The sequence below is a fragment of the Schistocerca cancellata genome, chromosome 7 (assembly GCF_023864275.1).
Source record: "Schistocerca cancellata isolate TAMUIC-IGC-003103 chromosome 7, iqSchCanc2.1, whole genome shotgun sequence".
In the NCBI taxonomy this organism is placed as follows: domain Eukaryota; kingdom Metazoa; phylum Arthropoda; class Insecta; order Orthoptera; family Acrididae; genus Schistocerca; species Schistocerca cancellata.
The window spans coordinates 324,556,742-324,576,664 of record NC_064632.1 but is presented as its reverse complement, the minus strand read 5'-3'; the positions used below and the strand labels follow the sequence as shown (position 1 = coordinate 324,576,664).

At 38.8% G+C, this 19,923-nt stretch overlaps 1 protein-coding gene across 1 annotated transcript in view; it reads right to left on the bottom strand.

Moving 5' to 3' along the window:
• LOC126092749 (cilia- and flagella-associated protein 44) overlaps nt 1-19,923 on the bottom strand; it is a 668,515-nt gene that overhangs the window by 334,694 nt on the left and 313,898 nt on the right. Inside the window, exons 14-15 of the mRNA XM_049908475.1 lie at nt 17,773-17,991; nt 10,348-10,455 (exon numbers count right to left, since the gene is read on the bottom strand). Of these exons, the coding sequence (XP_049764432.1) occupies nt 10,348-10,455; nt 17,773-17,991 (327 nt within the window). The remainder of the gene's footprint in view (nt 1-10,347; nt 10,456-17,772; nt 17,992-19,923) is intronic.

The window sequence follows — 19,923 nt, the reverse complement described above, 5'->3', positions numbered from 1 at the left end:
TGGAAACTACCTGAAGAGCCAAGACTGAAAAAAAGTAGACAAGTTCGATCACATATGAAGGTTCTTCTCACAGGTTTCTTCAATCACAATGGGACAGTGCATATGAATTGCTATCTTATGGTTGTACAGTCAATAAGGAATACTACCTGGATTGCATGAAGTAATCCAAATTGAATGACCAGAATTGTGGTAAAACCACTTGTTTCCACAATAATGCTCCCATCCACACCTCAGTGTTTATTCATAATTTTTTGACAAAAAAAAATCTTTATGTTGTCACACATGGCCCCCTGTGACTTCTTTCTGTTCCTGAGGCTGAAGAGAACATTGTTTTGCCAGTACTGATAAAGTAAAAACAGAATTGCTGAAGGAACTGAATACTATAATGAAAAATGAGTTCCAGAAGTGCTTTCAAGATTGGAGAAAGTGCTGGTGCAACTGTATTATATCTTAAGGGAATTACTTTCAAGGGGGCAAAGTTAATGAACACATAAAGATTCCTTAAGAAAAAAATTCCCATTACTTTCTGATCACACCTCATCTGTCCAAAAGAACAAACACCATTTTGTGGTCTGAACATGTCCAACATGCCATAGGATTGTTAGTTCTGGGGTGTGGTGTGATGGGTACTGTAGTTTCTTTCATTGGGGCAAATGTAGTGGGGTGGGAAATGGGGACATAAATGAGGCTCACCAGTGGTATTGTAGGATCTGCAGTAGAGATAGGAAAATACTGGAACCGGAAGGGAAAATTTAAGCTTTTCAAGCTGACTTAGACAAGGCAAGGGAGTATCTGGACAGGTTAAAGAGGGAGAAGGGTGAACAGAGGTGGGAAGTGGCAACAGGTAATAGGGGGAACAGGCAAAGGAGAGCATCAGACAGCTTTGCCATAAATCTTGAAAATAGATTTGACCTGTTGACTCAGTCAGAATTGGATGAGCCTCATGTAGCTGAAGCTGTAGAAAGAGAACAACAAGCTTTCAAGGAATTGAAAAAGGTAGGGAAATTTGTAAAGAGAAAGATAGTTCTGTTGTTAGGTAGCTCCCATGGTAGAGGTATTGGCCAACTACTGCAGGAAAATCTAGGTCCAGAGTACCAGGTCACAAACTTTTTGAATCCTAGTGCAGATCTGGGTCAGGTAACAGAGGATGTGGGTTCTATATGCAAGGATTTCACAAAGGAGGATGCTGTGGTTATAGTAGGTGGTCCGGGAGATAGCATTGACGGAGACTCTGAATATTCCATAGAGAGTGACCTGGTGAAGATAGCATCAGCAACGAAGCATACAAGAGTAGGATTTGTGTCTGTGTTGAGACGTCATGATCGGACTCATTTGAACTCTTCTGTCAGGAGGGTGAACTTGGAGTTGGAGTGGCTGCTTAGGACGGATATAGGGTCCCATATTTGTTTGATTCCTGTGGATGCTATTGATAGGTGGGACTACACTAGGCATGGCCTTCACCTCAATAGGAAAGAGAAGGGAAAACTGTCTGGGTTGATTGCAGAAAACTTAAGGGGGGACACTGTCACAAGTGGTAAAATACCAGTGGTCACAGGTGTCAGAGGGATGCCTTTTTTAGGATAGGGAAGGGGGAAAGAAAACGAGTTTTAAGAGAGATTGGCAGACACACTCAGTTTGAGAAAACAGATGAACAGGAATCAGATTTTAGCATACAGCCTCCATTTAAACATTGTTTAACAGAAAGTAATCAGAAACTGCCAGTTCATCTTCACCAAAGCAGTTATAATCCCTTTAGTATGCAGTATCGGTTATCTTTATTACACCAGAACATTATGGGACTCAGAAATAAAGTTGATGAACTACTTATTTGTATTGATGAAATGAATTCATCCAACCAAATTGACATAATCTGCCTCTCTGAACATCAAGTGACCAATGGTATAAATATGTTAGACATTTCAGGCTTTAAGCTAGCTTCCTACTTCTGCAGAGTAGATATGGATGGAGGAGGAGTTGCCACATTTATTAAAAACTGCCATAAATTCAAGAACATTGACATTAATAAGTTCTGTTTAGAGCAGCACCTAGAAGCATGTGCAACAGAAATAGAGTTCCATAACAGATCCTATATAATAGTAACTGTTTACCAAGCACCTGCAGGAAATTATAATATATTTATAAATCATCTAAAAGCTCTTATGGGTTATTTAACAGGAAGAAACAAAGAAATTTTGATTGCTGGTGACTTTCATACAGATTTTCTAATGCAGTCTACCTGAGAATGCAAGTTTGTACAGACATATATTCAGGACAGAATTTAACCTAAGCTTCGACAAGCCTCATACTGATACCTGTGTAACTTGTGACAGATTGCAAATGAAAATTATACAGGGTTATTACAAATGATTGAAGCAATTTCACAGCTATACATTAACTTTATTATTTGAGATATTTTCACAATGCTTTGCACACACTCACAAAAACTCAAAAAGTTTTTTTAGGCATTCACAAATGTTCGATATGTGCCCCTTTAGTGATTCGGCAGACATCAAGCCGATAATCAAGTTCCTCCCACACTCGGCGCAGCATGTCCCCATCAATGAGTTCGAAAGCATCGTTGATGCGAGCTCACAGTTCTGGCATGTTTCTTGGTAGAGGAGGTTTAAACACTGAATCTTTCACATAACCCCACAGAAAGAAATCGCACGGGGTTAAGTCGGGAGAGTGTGGAGGCCTTGACATGAATTGCTGATCATGATCTCCACCACGACCGATCCATCGGTTATCCAATCTCCTGTTTAAGAAATGCCGAACATCATGATGGAAGTGCGGTGGAGCACCATCCTGTTGAAAGATGAAGTCGGTGCTGTCGGTCTCCAGTTGTGGCATGAGCCAATTTTCCAGCATGTGCAGATACACATGTCCTGTAACGTTTTTTTCGCAGGAGAAAAAGGGGCCGTATACTTTAAACCGTGAGATTGCACAAAACACGTTAACTTTAATGAATTGCGAATTTGCTGCACGAATGCGTGAGGATTCTCTACCGCCCAGATTCGCACATTGTGTCTGTTCACTTCACCATTAAGAAAAAATGTTGCTTCATCACTGAAAACAAGTTTCGCACTGAACGCATCCTCTTCCACGAGCTGTTGCAACCGCGCCGAAAATTCAAAGCGTTTGACTTTGTCATCGGGTGTCAGGTCTTGTAGCAATTGTAAACAGTAAGGCTTCTGCTTTAGCCTTTTCCGTAAGATTTTCCAAACCGTCGGCTGTGGTACGTTTAGCTCTCTGCTTGCTTTATTCGTCGACTTCCGCGGGCTACGCGTGAAACTTGCCCGCACACGTTCAACCGTTTCTTCGCTCACTGCAGGCCGATCCATTGATTTCCCCTTACAGAGGCATCCAGAAGCTTTAAACTGCGCATGCCATCGCCGAATGGAGTTAGCAGTTGGTGGATCTTTGTTGAACTTCGTCCTGAAGTGTCGTTGCACTGTTATGACTGACTGATTGATGTGAGTGCATTTCAAGCACGACATACGCTTTCCCGGCTCCTGTCGCCATTTTGTCTCACTGCGCTCTCGAGCGCTCTGGCGGCAGAAACCTGAAGTGCGGCTTCAGCCGAACAAAACTTTATGAGTTTTTCTACGTATCTGTAGTGTGTTGTGACCATATGTCAATGAATGGAGCTACAGTGAATTTATGAAATCGCTTCAATCATTTGTAATAGCCCTGTACATGGTACATCCGATGAAAAAAAAGACAGCTGAAGTTGAAAAATAATTTTATCTCAGGAAGGCAGAAGCAGGAAAAGAGGCCAAAAGGAAATTCAAGGAATTAAAGGATGACAACCAGGTTGCAATATGCTTTGATCTTCGAAAGATGCTGCCGACACCACATGTGATGAACTCGAAAGCCTGCTATATGTGACAGCTTTGGACATACAACCTCAATATTCACAACTTAATCAGTGGTACTGCGCACATGTTTATGCGGCATGAAGGACAAGCAAGTAGGGGTTGCCAGGAGACACCACCTTGCCTGCTGAAGTATATTCAGAGTCTTCCTCATACTGTGAAGCACATGTCAGCCTTCAGTGACAACTTTGGAGATCACAACAAGAGCCATCTAATAGTAAAATTTTGGTGTTATATTGTTATGAACACCCAAATTGAAACTGTCGATCACTATTTCCTCGTTTCTGGACATTCATACAATGAATGGGATCAGGACTTTGGGATCATTGAACTTAAAAGAAAGAGGAACCAATGTGGCAATTATATACCAGAAGACTCGATGAATCTGGCTGCCGGAGCAAGTTGAAAATTTGTTGCTACTAAAATGACGGATGAAGACTTCATTGATCTTCAACCACCAAACTGGTACTTTGGGAACACCGTGCCAGGGATATGAGGAATGCAGGTACTTCATTTTGAAAAGGCAAACCAAAATAGCATTTTTTATCAGACAACATCCGCTGAAGGTATTCTGCCTCACCAGAAACTGCCAATGAAAAAACAATGAACTTGAAAAATGCCTAAACAACTTAGCAATCTTCAAGCCATTGCTGTGAAGCCAAAGCTAAAATACACAAAATATGATGACCTGATGGGACTTCTGCAATTTTTGCCACCAATACACCACCAATTTTATAAACTTTTATCCCATGAAACACAGGCTGATGAACCATTTGCACCTAGTACTCATGTGAATGATGACGATGATGATGATGCCGCTACAGACTTGGGTGATAATGTCTATGACACAGATGATGATTGTGATACATGTTAATAAGTGTTAAACCTGAATATTTGTACTTTGTAAATCAATCAGTACACTATTGATGCAATATCCTGTTATAACAATAAAGGTCTGTTATGTTGAGTATGTACTCTGAGCATTAGCATTTTATTCTATTGTAAGTGAGAGGTAAAGGGGTCTAAGTGCGTATTTCCCATTCTTTGTACCTATCAACTATAAACTCTATGTTCTACTTATTTATTATCATTGGTAATAAAAGGCTAAGGACCCGAGTATTCATCTGAAATGTTCGAAATGGTGAAAATCTCACGTCCCCTCTTATGAAAACCATTAAACTTTGCGTTTTCTCAAAACTATGATTTTGTCACTTAGACCCGTTGACCTCTGGGGTCCTCATATGTAATTACAGCAATGAAGCCCAATGATCCCTTCAACGCAGTTGCACACCAAGCTCGATGCATTTACCCTGTAATGAATGGAAGGTGTAGTTCGGGTCTGATGTGGTTCTGTGATGTTTAGGGGTGTTTTTCACACCATGACCACTCAGTTAGGTAACCATGAACGTGAACTGTGAAGTTCATTTTAACATTCTCAGTGACCAAGTGTTGACATTTCTTCCACACATTCGTGGTAAGTGTTCTATGAACACTACAGTCATCCATGATAACAACAGCCATTTTCACAGGGCTGACTGCATATGTTCCTGGGTTGATGATCAATCCTATCACACTTCAAATGGCAAAATACATCATCCAGTCTTAATCCTATAATAAATGCCTGCTATATTGTGTAAACTGCTATGAAGTATATCCTGGACCCTATTTATGATTGATCTGGTTGTATGCAGGTAAATTGCTTCATTTTAAAATGCAGGAAGTCTTGCAGATGATTAATGCTTGGAAACACAATCCCTGCCAATCAGTAGTTGAAGCACAGATTTGTCGATAAGCAAACATGTAGCTAAACTGTGCCAGCTGAATCTACAATGCCATGGCAGCAGCTCAGCAGGTAGAGAAGGGGCTGAGAGGTTGTGTCAAGTGGGGTGAGTAGAGGCAGAGAAGAAGCACGAAGTGGGAGAAGCTCTTGGGGAAAGGAGGCTGATGATTTGATGGGAAGCCGTGGGGGTGTGAGACATGAATGTGGGAGGAAGAGATAGCAACGCATGATGATGATGACAGTGACAAGGAAGAGTGTATTTGGAGGTGGTGATGGACCAGGGGAAAGGGAGACTGTTTGGTAGAGGGAGTGGGCACAGTGGGTTAGCAGAGACTGACACCAGGAGGGTTTCAGGAACAAAAGGTGTGTGACAAGGCTAGCTCCCATCTATGTAATTCAGTAATGTTAGTGCTTGGATCCAAATGGCATCAGTTGTGAAGTATACATCATGCTGAGTTGCATTTTGTGCCACTAGGTGGTCAATTCTGTTCTTGATCACAGTTTGGTGGTGGCCATTTATTCTGGTTGACAGCTGGTTTTTGGTGATGCACAGAGATTGCAGCACAGTTGGTATATTAGATAGCTGCTTTCGAAGTTGGGCCTGCCACTGATGGTATAGGATAAGCCTGTGACAGGACCACAGTGTGATGTGGTGGGTGGGCGGATCAAGCAGGTCTTGCATTTGGGTCTTCAACAAGTATGTGACTCCTGTGGCAAGGAATTGGTTGTGGGAGTGGCATAGGGAATGACCAGGATGTTGTGATGGTTAAGTGGGTGATGGAATACCACTTTACGAGGGGTGGGAAGGATTTAAGGTAGGATGTTCCTCATTTGTGGCCATGATGATACATCATCAAAGGTCTGGGCAAAGGATATGGCTCAGTTGCTCCAGTCCAGGGTGATAGTGGGTGACAAGGGATGCTGAGAAGATTAGGGGGGGTATGGTATGGGAGTTCTGCTTGTTGAGTAGGTTTGGATGGTAGTGCCTGTCTGTGAAGGCTTCAGTAAGACCATCCACATTCTGCCAGGTTCTTTGCAAATGTGACCTGATTTTTTAACACTGAAATAACATCTATCATCTCAGTCCACGGAGTTTCATTTCATTTTCTCCCCTTTAGGGAGCTTTACTTCTTTGTCAGACAGTCTTTATTTTCCCCTTCAGTCTTCATCGCTAATTTTGAAATATTCTTTCTTTCTTTCTAAAATAGTTGACTATACTGATGCCCTGTCAAATCACTAATTACACTGATAAGAATTCAAAAGTTATGCAGGTCTTTAGAAACACCTAATTTACAAATGACCACATGTACAAATCTTCTGCTTACAGAATATGCAACTTTTCAGGGAAATTTAACAAAAGGTAATCATGAGGACACAGTGACTGAAAATGATATCACAACAAGACAGCCTGGTAACAAACCAAATATTTAGAAAAAAGTGTAGCAGGAAAAAGATATTAATATCAGTACATCAAACTCAAATAGAAAATGTTGATACAGAAAACTTGTCCAGTTACATAAGTACAGTAACTGTTTTATAGATACATCTCACATTTTAAGCATGAAATTCACAAGTCAAGAGAAACTGGAATATGAAATACCTGACTATACCATTAAGACTCTTCTGACAATGACCGAGAAGTATTTAAAATGAATGAAGTCTTGAAATACAAATTTAGAGCTCTTGGCATATATTGCTTATTTCCAATTTAGTGAAAGAATTTTTCCATACAGTTAAAAAAGTTCAAATGTAATACCATTATTAAATAGTAGCAACAGATAAAAAGTTTATTTGCCCTGACACTCCATACAGCATTTTACTCACTAACAAAGCAGTTAATCACTAAAATCTTAACATGACTACAAGCTACAGATTGGCAATCAAGTAGATCTTGTCCTCACTATAAGGTGTCCCTCTCATCCTGGATCTGAGTAAACTGACTTCCTATTTAATGTTCCCCACCCTACAACTTTCTCCTCTGTGATGAAGCAACTAGTAGTCCCAAAAGCTAGGATAGTTATATCTCGTTTACTGTTGCATGTGTCTATCAGCAATATTACACATTTTGTCTCTTGATGGTTAGTACTGATGAGCATTGCTATCTTTTGATACGATGAAAATACACACATCAAAAAAAGTTTTGCATCACCCTGGTTCCCAGAACTCCTTAAGATAGACATTGACTGTGGCTATTGTATCACAAACACAATCCCTTTGACTGTTCAGAGATGTCACTAACCCGCCCAAAGATGTAAACAACCATGCATGAGCAGTGCCTATTAGACGGAAGGGGACTGACAGCCGATCAGTTCCAGTCATTCCACCAGGAAGGAGGTACACGGCTTGTGTTATCTGTAGTTCAACCACGCCTACACGGTCAGTACTGCAGTTCGATTGCATCCACATCGTTACTTTGTACCAGGCACCTCAGGGTGAAGCATGATGTTGTTCAGACATGGAGGAGATACAGAGAGATAGGAACTGTTGATGACATGCCTTGCTCAGGCTGCCCAAGGGCTACTACTGCAATGGATGACCACTACCTACAGATTATGGCTTGGAGGAACCCTGACAGCAATGCCACCATGTTGAATAATGCTTTTTGTGCAGCCACAAGACATCGTGTTACAACTCAAACTGTGCGCAAAAGGCTGCATGATGCACAACTTCACTCCCAACATCCTTGGTGAGGTCCATCTTTACATCTACAACACCATGCAACATGGTACAGATGGGCCCAACATCATGCCAAATGGACCGCTCATAACTGGCACCAAGTTCTCTTCACTGATGAGTGTCGTATATGCCTTCAACCAGACAATTGTCGGAGACATGTTTGGAGGCAACCGGTCAGGCTGAAGGCCTTAGACACACTGTCCAGTGAGTGCAGGAAGGTGGAGGTTCCCTGCTGTTTTGGGGTTGCATTATGTGGGGCCAACGTTGGCCACTGGTAGTCATGGAAGATGCCATAATGGCTGCACGATACGTGTATGCCATCCTCCGACCGATAGTGCAACCATATTGGCAGCATATTGGCGAGGCATTCATCTTAATGGATGACAATTCATGCCCCTTTCGTGCACATCTTATGAATGACTTCCTTCAGGATAACGACATCACTCAACTAGAGTGGCCAGCTTGTTCTCCAAACATGAACCCTATCGATTATGCCTGGGATAGATTGAAAAGGGCTGTTTATGGACAACGTGGCCCACCAACCCCCCTGAGAGATCTACACCGAATCGCTGCTGAGGAGTGAGTCAATCTGGACCAACAATGCCTTGATGAACTTGTGGATAGTATGCCAAGAGGAATACCAGCATGCATCAATGCAAGAGGACATGCTACTGGGTATTAGAGGTATCAGTGTGTACAGCAATCTGGAGCACCACCTCTTAGGTCTTGCTGTATGGTGGTACAACATGCAATGTGTGGTTTTCATGAGCAATAACAAGGGTGGAAATGATGTTTATGTTGATCTCTGTTCCAATTTTCTGTACAAGTTATGGAATTCTCGGAAACCAAGCTGATGCAAAACGTTTTTTTTATGTGTGTATATCTGTTTGTGTTTTGAGAGTAAATTAGGATAATACTGAAATATAACTGTAGAATACTTATATTTATAATACTCATATATTTTTCTGTATAACTTGACATTTGTAATACCATTTTGTGATGACAAAGAAATGCTACTACTCACTGTGTCGCCTTGGCCCTGATGTCAACCAACTGTGCATATAATATTACATTATGAAATAATGTGTGTATAGCTTATGCAGTATGTGTCGTAATCAGTGCTGAGAAATGAATGAACAATGCAGTGCTATTTTTTTACGTTACTAAATAACTTCTTTGAAAATAGTATTGTATACTAGGGTTAAACCAAGTGTGGTTACACTGTTTTCAACAGACTTTGCTTGTACTTGGAAAGATGAAGGCTCCAGTCTCTGTCTGGCCATCCTAATTTAGAGTTTCAGTGGTTAATTTTTATCTCTTTGTCTCTTTCCCTAACACTGCATCCTCAACTTTCTCCCTGTATTCTCCATTTTTTTTTTTCTTAATGTTCCTCCTACCAGTCACCTACCAAGTTACCATACATATCTATTTGTTCCTCTTCAGAACAATTTTTCTTACAACCTTCCCATTCTTTGCTCCCTAGTTCCACACCCCTTACATTTCCACACAATGCCCTTGAACAAATATTGCTACTTGCTCTAATCAGTTAGCAGCATCATAAGGAAACAGTGTCTGTGCACATGTCTTTGTTAGCTGCAAAGCTGTCAAAGTGGATACCAAATGAAAGCTGGGAAATTTTTCATCTTTTCTGCATGTCAATCAATTACACAGAATCTGCCCTATCCTTAGATGTGTAGTCCCATACTACAAGAGTAAATTCCATCTGGATTACACACACACACACACACACACACACACCCACACACACAAACACAACTTAATGTCATATACTGAAGTACACATTGGGCCTTCTTAACTACATTCTATGAAGAGAAAAAATGAAATTAGTCTGCAATTATCTCTATAGGCAAATTGAAACATCTGTGAACCGTCTCTTTTTATAATAAGTAATGTGGAAGACTAGTTAATGAGTTCAAACTCCATTTATTTTTTGGAAACACTTCTTGATTGTTTATTATTGTATGTACACTGTTGTGATTTATATTATTCACTTACCTCATTAATCTGCTCATTTCCTGAAGTTTTTCTCTGACAACTTCTTTTGCTGCTAAAAATAACTCATCTAGTTTCCTATGTCGAAATGTAGACGCCTTGTAAGTATTACTGAAATTATTAACAATTAATTAGAATGTGTTCATTTCTTTCATTACAAACAATTTATTGTAAAACCTCATTTAAATCAGTCCTTAACTAAGGAGTAATCTGCTTACCACTATATTTTCATAATAATCATCCTCTAATTATCTTCTGTCCAATCAATGCAGACTGTTTTAATATTTGTTATTACTTATATAATGATCATTATTGTTATAGAACCTTCAAACCATAGCACACAGATAGTTTCAAGTGATTAGCAAATAAGCTATCAGAACAGAGGCATTACCGTCTACCTTAATGTTCATTACCAGGTAAAGCCCTATTGTTTTCTCATGATCATTCTATTTCAATTGTAGAGCAGAGTTTAAAAATGAAACTATATCCAAACATTGGTTATGTTCTTCTGCAGACTTATCCAGCAGACAAAGAGTTGGTTAACACAAATTTGCATATTATTTAAATGACCTGCAAATTTGCATTCACTGCAGTCCTCTCCAGGGCAGTTCACTGCTGTAGACTAGTGAATGCCTTCCTTTATACATTGTCATTTTTGGTTATCTATAGAACTGGTGTGGTTGCAGCGATCTCTACATTGGTGAAACCCAGGGACCCATTAGAACTCATGTTTCAGAACATGAATGTTACACATGACTGGGACAGAACAACAAGTCAGCTGTAGCAGAACACCACCAGGAATGTGAACCCCATCAATTTTCAAGAACCTCTCATGCCTGCTCGGCAGCCACTGAAATAATTAAATTCACAGGGAGGTTTGCTACAAGTTGGCTGAAAGCTCGTTTTGTGACAGTCTTTTTGTTGTTCCTATCTGCGACTCAGTATCTATGCTACATGGGGAGTAGCAACTATTATTTTTGTAACATTGTTACATTCCATCCTGGATTTTCCATTGTTTGATTACTTATTCTGAGTGCTGTAGTTATCACTCCAATTATTGTTTGATATGACTGAAAATTTGTCAAAACAATGGAAAATCCAGGATGAACTGTAACAATATTATGAAAAGGAAAGTTCCTATTCACCATACAGTAGAGATGCTGAGTTGCAGATAGGCACAACAAAAAGACTCGCACAATTAAAGGTTTTGGCCATTAAGGCCTTTGTCAACGACAGATATAGAAACACACACACACACACACACACACACACACACACACAACTCACACACATGACTGCTGCCTCAGGCAACTGAAACCACATTTATTTGTAACAAAATCAACAATCTGACCAGTAATTTCCTTAGTTTGAGACATAAAAAAGGAATGGCAGGATTGTTACCAATAACTGCTGAAACAATTTGTTGCAGCATTTGCCACTTAATATATATCATTTCTACAGATTTTTGTGACATTTTAATCCAACAAATATTGAATGAATAGATCAAAATATACAAGGTAGTTTTCCACCTCTATGAAAAACCATGGCACAAAGTACAGAATGGAAATTTTAATATGCATCTTAACATTTGTCACATTCTACTGCATTATGTATAAGTACCTTCATGGTTTCAGCAGATGACTGCACAAAAACTAATGCATGCATTTTGTGTCCTGGAATTCACAAACTGTGGCTTAACTGTAACAGTTCAGTGACAGCTTTGTACCAAATGCAAGTGAAATGCTCCAAAAGACAAAACAATTGATAAGTGATACAACACATTTCATGGGATTGGCTGCTTATGTGGTGCACAGAAAACAGGCTGACCAGGACTGTCAATAGAGAAAGTGGAGTGCATGCATGAATCATTCATCAGGAACCTAAAGAAATTAACGACATATGTGAGCAGGCAACTGTAGATACCACAGTCAACTGTGTGGCACATTCCATGCAAATGTCTGCAAGTAAACCACATCAGCTGCTGCTGTTACATTGGCTGACTGCTCAGAACAACAAATTCTTTTTGGCTTTTGCACTGACTTGCAGCAGCTACTGGAGGAACATGCTGTAGCCATGGGAGTGTGAGTTTGGGTGCCTGCGTGGTTGTGTGTGATGATGTGAGTATTACTGCTGGGGAAAGAGTTAGTGCTTGAAAGCTATTGTGAATACTGTTTTCTATTATGTGTGACTATGCTCCATGCATCGAACCCCTGTAAATAAATGATTGCCTTTCCCTTATTTTACATATTGCTCCATCAAGGAATTTCCATTATTGTTCAACTCTATGTCATTTCTTCCTATGGCATATGTCAAGAATGTGTGTTCCTGCCTCCACTGCCACATAATCTAGATGAATTACAAAGAAGAATAATTAATACAGTCGCCAATATTGACCATGAGTTGTTAGGACATGAATGGCCAAGTTTCACTATCACATTGACATTTTTCTTGTCACAAACCTTGCCCATATTAAGCACTTGAAATCTGAGTTAAGAACTTGCGGAGATGCTCTATCCACTATACATGTCTGCTTTCAGTCTGGCTTGCAGTTTCTGCACAGATGTCTTCTGAAACAATGGAGGTACTTATGAATAATCCTGTGTATGGAATTTGTATCTGAATCAGCCCTTCTTGACAACATACCGTGGATCCCTCAAATGAAACATAGGGCCCAGTAGTTGGAATGAAGGACAGGTCACGCTCATCTACCAGAAGGGCAGCAGAAGTGACCTACAATACAGGGTTATTACAAATGATTGAAGCAATTTCACAGCTCTACAATAACTTTATTATTTGAGATATTTTCACAATGCTTTGCACACACGTACAAAAACTCAAAAAGTTTTTTTAGGCATTCACAAATGTTCAATATGTGCCCCTTTAGTGATTCGGCAGACATCAAGCTGATAATCAAGTTCCTCCCACACTCGGCGCAGCATGTCCCCATCAATGAGTTCGAAAGCATCGTTGATGCGAGCTCGCAGTTCTGGTACGTTTCTTGGTAGAGGAGGTTTAAACACTGAATCTTTCACATAACCCCACAGAAAGAGATCACATGGGGTTAAGTCAGGAGAGCGTGGAGGCCATGACATGAATTGCTGATCATGATCTCCACCACGAACGATCCATTGGTTTTCCAATCTCCTGTTTAAGAAATGCCGAACATCATGATGGAAGTGTGGTGGAGCACCATCCTGTTGAAAGATGAAGTCGGCGCTGTCGGTATCCAGTTGCGGCATGAGCCAATTTTCCAGCATGACCAGATACACGTGTCCTGTAACGTTTTTTTTGCAGAAGAAAAAGGGGTCGTAAACTTTAAACCGTGAGATTGCACAAAACACGTTAACTTTTGGTGAATTGCGAATTTGCTGCACGAATGCGTGAGAATTCTCTACCGCCCAGATTTGCACATTGTGTCTGTTCACTTCACCATTAAGAAAAAAATGTTGCTTCATCACTGAAAACAAGTTTCGCACTGAACGCATCCTCTTCCATGAGCTGTTGCAACCACGCCGAAAATTCAAAGCGTTTGACTTTGTCATCGGGTGTCAGGGCTTGTAGCAATTGTAAACGGTAAGGCTTCTGCTTTAGCCTTTTCCATAAGATTTTCCAAACCATCGGCTGTGGTACGTTTAGCTCCCTGCTCGCTTTATTCGTCGACTTCCGCGGGCTACGCGTGAAACTTGCCTGCACGCGTTCAACCATTTCTTCGCTCACTGCAGGCCGACCCGTTGATTTCCCCTTACAGAGGCATCCAGAAGCTTTAAACTGCGCATACCATCGCCGAATGGAGTTAGCAGTTGGTGGATCTTTGTTGAACTTCGTCCTGAAGTGGCATTGCACTGTTATGACTGACTGATGTGAGTGCATTTCAAGCACGACATATGCTTTCTCGGCTCCTGTCGCCATTTTGTCTCACTGCGCTCTCGAGCGCTCTGGCGGCAGAAACCTGAAGTGCAGCTTCAGCCGAACAAAACTTTATGAGTTTTTCTACATATCTGTAGTGTGTCGTGACCATATGTCAATGAATGGAGCTACAGTGAATTTATGAAATCGCTTCAATCATTTGTAATAGCCCTGTACTTCTATCCAGTGTCACTGACATATATCTACTGTAGAATTTCAGAACTTTTTCTGAGTTCAGAGGTAATGTGGTATTCTAATAAAATGTCAACCATCAGAGATTCTGTAACCATCAGTCATGCAAAATGCAAGTCACACTTTATCTCACAAGACATACAAAAAGGCATCAAGGGAATCAGGTGCTTGCATTAGTTCTTGACTTCTGAAAAGTGTTTGACTCAGTACCACAAAAACTCTAATTAATGAAAGTACAATTATATGGTGTATCAAATAAAATTTGTGATTGGATTGAAGATTCGTTGGTAGGGAGAACATACCATGCTGTCTTGGATGGAGAGTTACTGAAATATGTAAAACTAATTTCAGAAGTTTCACCGGGAAGTGTGTTCGGTATCTTACTTCTTATGTTGTCTATTAATGACCTGGCCAGTCATACCTCAATAAAATTTCAAATTTGACTAAACGTTGGTGACTTGCTTGAAATGCTAAGAAATGTAGATCTGTGCACTTCGCAAAACACAAAAATGTACTATCCTTAGACTACAGTATCACTGGATCACAACTGAAATCAGTCAACTCGTACAAAAACCTTGATGTAACAATTTGTGGAGGGTATGCAAGGAAATGATCACATAAACTCAAACAGTGGATAAATCAGGTGGCAGACTTCTGTTCTTTGAGAGGATGCTATGAAAATGCAGTTGATCTATAAAGATTTTCGTTTACATAACACTCGTTTGCCATATCTTAGAATATTGTTCATGGGTGTGGGGCACATACAAGACAGGGCTAAAAATGGATTCTGAGGTTACACAAAGAAGGACATCACAAATTGTCACGTGTTTGTGTGAGCCATAGGAGTGTGTCACAGAAATATTAAAAACTCTTAAAATGGTAAATACTTAAAGATGTATGGTAACCGTATAACAAACAACTGCTTATGAATTTTCAAGAAAAAATATATGTGAGGAATCTGAGTGACCTGCCATTTCTTTTTAATCTTGCCCAGATTATGCTTCTCATCTCCCTGACAAACGAACTGTTAGTTCCAAAAGCTAGGGCAGAATGTCACTTTTAATTTTATTTCTATATGTGTCAAAATTTGAAACAATAAATTTCACCTCCTGAAGGCTAATATCCATTTTGTCTATTAGGAGTAAAAGTTTTCAAAATCTTTTCTCTATGAGAGCCTCAATTAAATAATAAATATTCCTATCAAATTTCATATTTCATGGCCACGGTTTAGCAATCGGCGTTGACTACATAAATAATGTGATATGTGATTTATTCATATCATTACATACAATTTTCAAATAATTTGATTTCATGTACAGGAGACATGTCAAGGTTTACAAAAAGAAACTTTTTTCTCTTTTTTAAGAGAAACACAGAAGTTTACATTATATTTTACATTTCTAAGTTACAGCTACACAAGTACATAAAATAATACATGTAATACAATCCCTTTGTTCAGACTGTGAAGCTGTCCTCAATGAATTCTTCAACAGAATAATAACACTTTTCCACCAGAAGAGTAAAGAGCAATTTTGTCATTGAACCAAGCTCCATCATATATTTATTACTGCCTTTTATTTTTTTAACCCCATATGCTCTGGCATTTGGGCATAAAGTTTTAAATGATATGTTGGAAGTTTGAAATTATCTCTGTGGCGAGTGCTATAGTTGTGGTCAAAAGGGAAAGCGTCTAGTGTATGTTGATTTTTATATAAGAACACCACTACATCATATACATAAAGCGAGGGGATAGATAGCATTTTCAAATTTTTTAACAGTGGTCGACAGGATTCCTACTTTTTTGCAACATACATGTTTCTAACTACTTTCTTTTGTAATACTAGGAGCCTAGTGACATTTGTTGAATTTCCCCAGAAGATTATGCCATAATGAATAAATGACTCAAAGGAGCAATGATAAACTATCTTTCTGGTATCCATGTTTGTTGCATCTGACAAAATACACATTGCAAATGCCAAGTTGTTCAGTTTATTTGCTAAGTAATCTATGTGTACCTTCCAGTTTAAATTTTTATCAAGATTTAGGCCTAAGAACTTCAAGTAGTTTGCTTCTGTGATATCCTGATCATTGCCAGTTATCTTCATTTCAGTCCATTCTACTGATTTAGCTTCAGACTGCATCATTTTGGTCTTAGTTACATTTAGTTTTAGTCTGTTTTGATGGAAACAAGATTTGAGTTTTTCTAAAGTATTTTTGGCTTTTTCTGGAATATTTTCAGATACCTCATATTCAATTAGAACTGATGTATCTTCAGCAAATAAGACTGAATGAACTTCAATAGCAAGTGGTAGGTGATTTACGTAAAAAAGAAACAGATAGCGACCCAGTATCGAACCTTGTGGGACTCCTTAGGGAACTGTTTTCCAGCCTGAGGAATAATTGGTTCCTTTTGAAGTTAAAATTACTCTTTGTTTCCTATCTGACAGGTAAGAGATAAACCATTTTAAAGCAGTGTCCCTGATTCCATACATCTGTAATTGGTGCAGAAGTAATGCATGGTTCACTGAACTGAAAGCTTTAGTTAGATCACAGAATATTCCTGTAACCTTTCTACCCTTACCTAACGTGGAGCATATTTTTTGGATCTCATTTATAGCATTTACAGTACTTTTACCCTGTTGGAATCCACACTGGTTTTTAAAAATTATATCATTTACAGTAAGAAATTTATTAATTTGTTTTGCTGCAACCTTTTCAAACACTTCAGAGAAGACCGGCAAAAGAGAGATAGGGCGGTAATTCCCCATATCTTCTATCAATACTTCTTTGAACAGAGGTTTGATCTCAGCATATTTCAATACATTTGGAAAACATCCCTGTTCAAAAGATTGATTTATAATAAATGAGAGTGGTTGAGAAATTATATCGTACACACAATTGATTACAGATGTGGTTATTCCATCCCACCCATGTGAGGTTTTGTTTTTTAGACTTTAAACCCTCCTTACACACCCTTGGGGGATGGATTTTGAAATATCCTTTCTTACTAGATGCCTACCTCACACACAATGTTCCCTCCAAATTTTGTCAGTCAATGAGTTTCTTCTTTTCTTCCTTTTTGGAAAACTAGACTTTGAAGGAATCATAAGAAAAAAGTGGATTTTAGTTTACATATGACCTATTGTGAAGCTGAGAAAAATTACATGCAGAGAGCAATAAAACAAAACAAAAAATGTGTCCTTGTTAAGTAAATAGGAATTCTATTTTTGTTTTACCATAACACTTCATTTCAGTGCTGAAAGTATAGAAAGAATTAGTTTATACAATCATTCACATATAGTATACAAACAATCAAACTGAAATACGTACTTCAAGGACAAAACAGTAATAATTTGAGAATCCAAGCTATTTAAGAAATAATCTTGAACTTTATGAAGGCCCAGAGTACTTTTCTCCACTATAAAATCTATTTTACGATGCATCATCTGAAAGTAGCTATCCAGCTCTGCTTCCATATCTTTTCTAATCCTTTTATCGATCTCAAATTCGTCATGTGGAATAACTTGAGATTCAGGAAGTTGCTGATTTCTGTGAAGGAAAACATAACATGGAAATGACACCATTCAAACTCCAATGATAATTAGTATATTTAGTATCTGTAGTGTAGTAGCTAACTAAATATTCTGCTTAGTTTTTTCTTTCCTTAATGTACTATTTTGTGCCAGTGCTTCTAAGGTCTTTTCCCTATGAAAAATCAACTGAAACTACCAAGACATTTTGTATGAGGTACAGTGCATGACACTACAGTTTTATTGTAAATTCAGACTATTTCATTTAACCTGCCTCTCCCATGCACTTCGCAGCGGTTAGCAGAGTATGGATGTGGATGCAGGTGTAGATCTAATATTAACAACAAAATTGCGTTACTGAATGCACCAGCAGACAAAGGCAGGAAAGTTCATTCATTATGACAAGGTTAAGTTCTACACCATTGTAACATGGCTACCAATGTCAGACAATTTTTGGCAACATAAGTCAGACAACGAGGTCTTGACATTTGAAATGAAACCAGCCATCTATGACAAATCTTGCACAAGTAGACACCAAAATTAGCCACACTCAGTCCTCCACACTGCTCAAAAATACTGCAGGCCCACACACAAACAGCTGAATCAATAAAAATGAAAACAACTGCAGTTATGTTTTAAAGTACATGTTTCTTGAAACAGATATTAAATTTAGAATACATTATGTACAATAAACATTATACAAACCACTATGGATTAAGATACTTGTGAATTCAGTGTAGAACTGGAGCAAATTCTTCACTCATTAATACAAAGAAAAATCTTTACACATGCATTAAATTAAACTCTCAGTTTAAAACTGCAACATAAAAATGACCAAGAAAGAAGAAACCTGATAACTGTAGCAAGATAGTTGTTGCTGATGTTACCTAGTTGATGGAAAAATAAAACTAAATACATATGCACATCATAAAATAAATATTGTACAAAGTTACATACCATCCCATGAATGGAATACAATAATTTCTCTGACCATTACAACATTGTGCTCTTCCTGAAAATGCAATCTCAAATTAGCTGAAAAGTTGCATTCTTGCTCATTCCTCAAGCATACAAATTTTCAATTATAAATTCATTACCGCACACACTGCAGATATTCAGATTTACAATTACAGTGCAGTCCTTTTAAAGTAGCAACATTGTGTTCTAATAAAAAGCAGTGATTCTTATTGGCTGGAATGAGTGCCCTATTACATCATGAACATAAGTCAATCAGCAGAAATGTTGGAGTGCCGATGAACAGTGTTGAGTGGCAGACGGAACCTCATTTACTGTAATAGAGGATGTGGAATATCTTTGACAGAATCAAACTGAGCAGTGAGCATGTTTATCCAAGTGTTTATGAAGCTAACTTCTTTTATTTGGTCATTTTTCTAGTTATACATGCGTATTACAAAAATATGGAATTTAGGTGATACACCACATTAAAGGTCTTCCCAAAAAACATCATTTTTAGTATACTTTGTTGTGTTAAAGTGACTGAAAATATGGCATCAGTAAATAAAGATGCTGTAGCTCTTGGTATTGTTTAGTAGCTGATTATGGGAAGGGAATGTGATACACTCTGTAAACTTTTTTTTAGAGAGAGCCTTGGCATCATAGTTCCAGTCAGGTAGCAACAAAAGAACTTAACATAAGATCAAAAATAATAAAAAGACTATAGGAAATAGTTAAAAATGTCAAGTTATATTTTTCTAGTATAGAGCATGATACTTTGGCTACATGTGTCCTGTACTGTTGTAGAGCAATAGTAAGGTAATTTAGATATGGAATAAGTACTGTGCACTCAATTTGGGAGTCTGCAGTAATGTTTTAAATGCCAAGTGTATCTGAACCTGTAAGTTGCTTGAGAATTGCACTCTTACAATAGCTGACACCCCTCCTCCCACCCCATCAGATACGGAGCACACACACTGTCAGCTACTGGAATTGG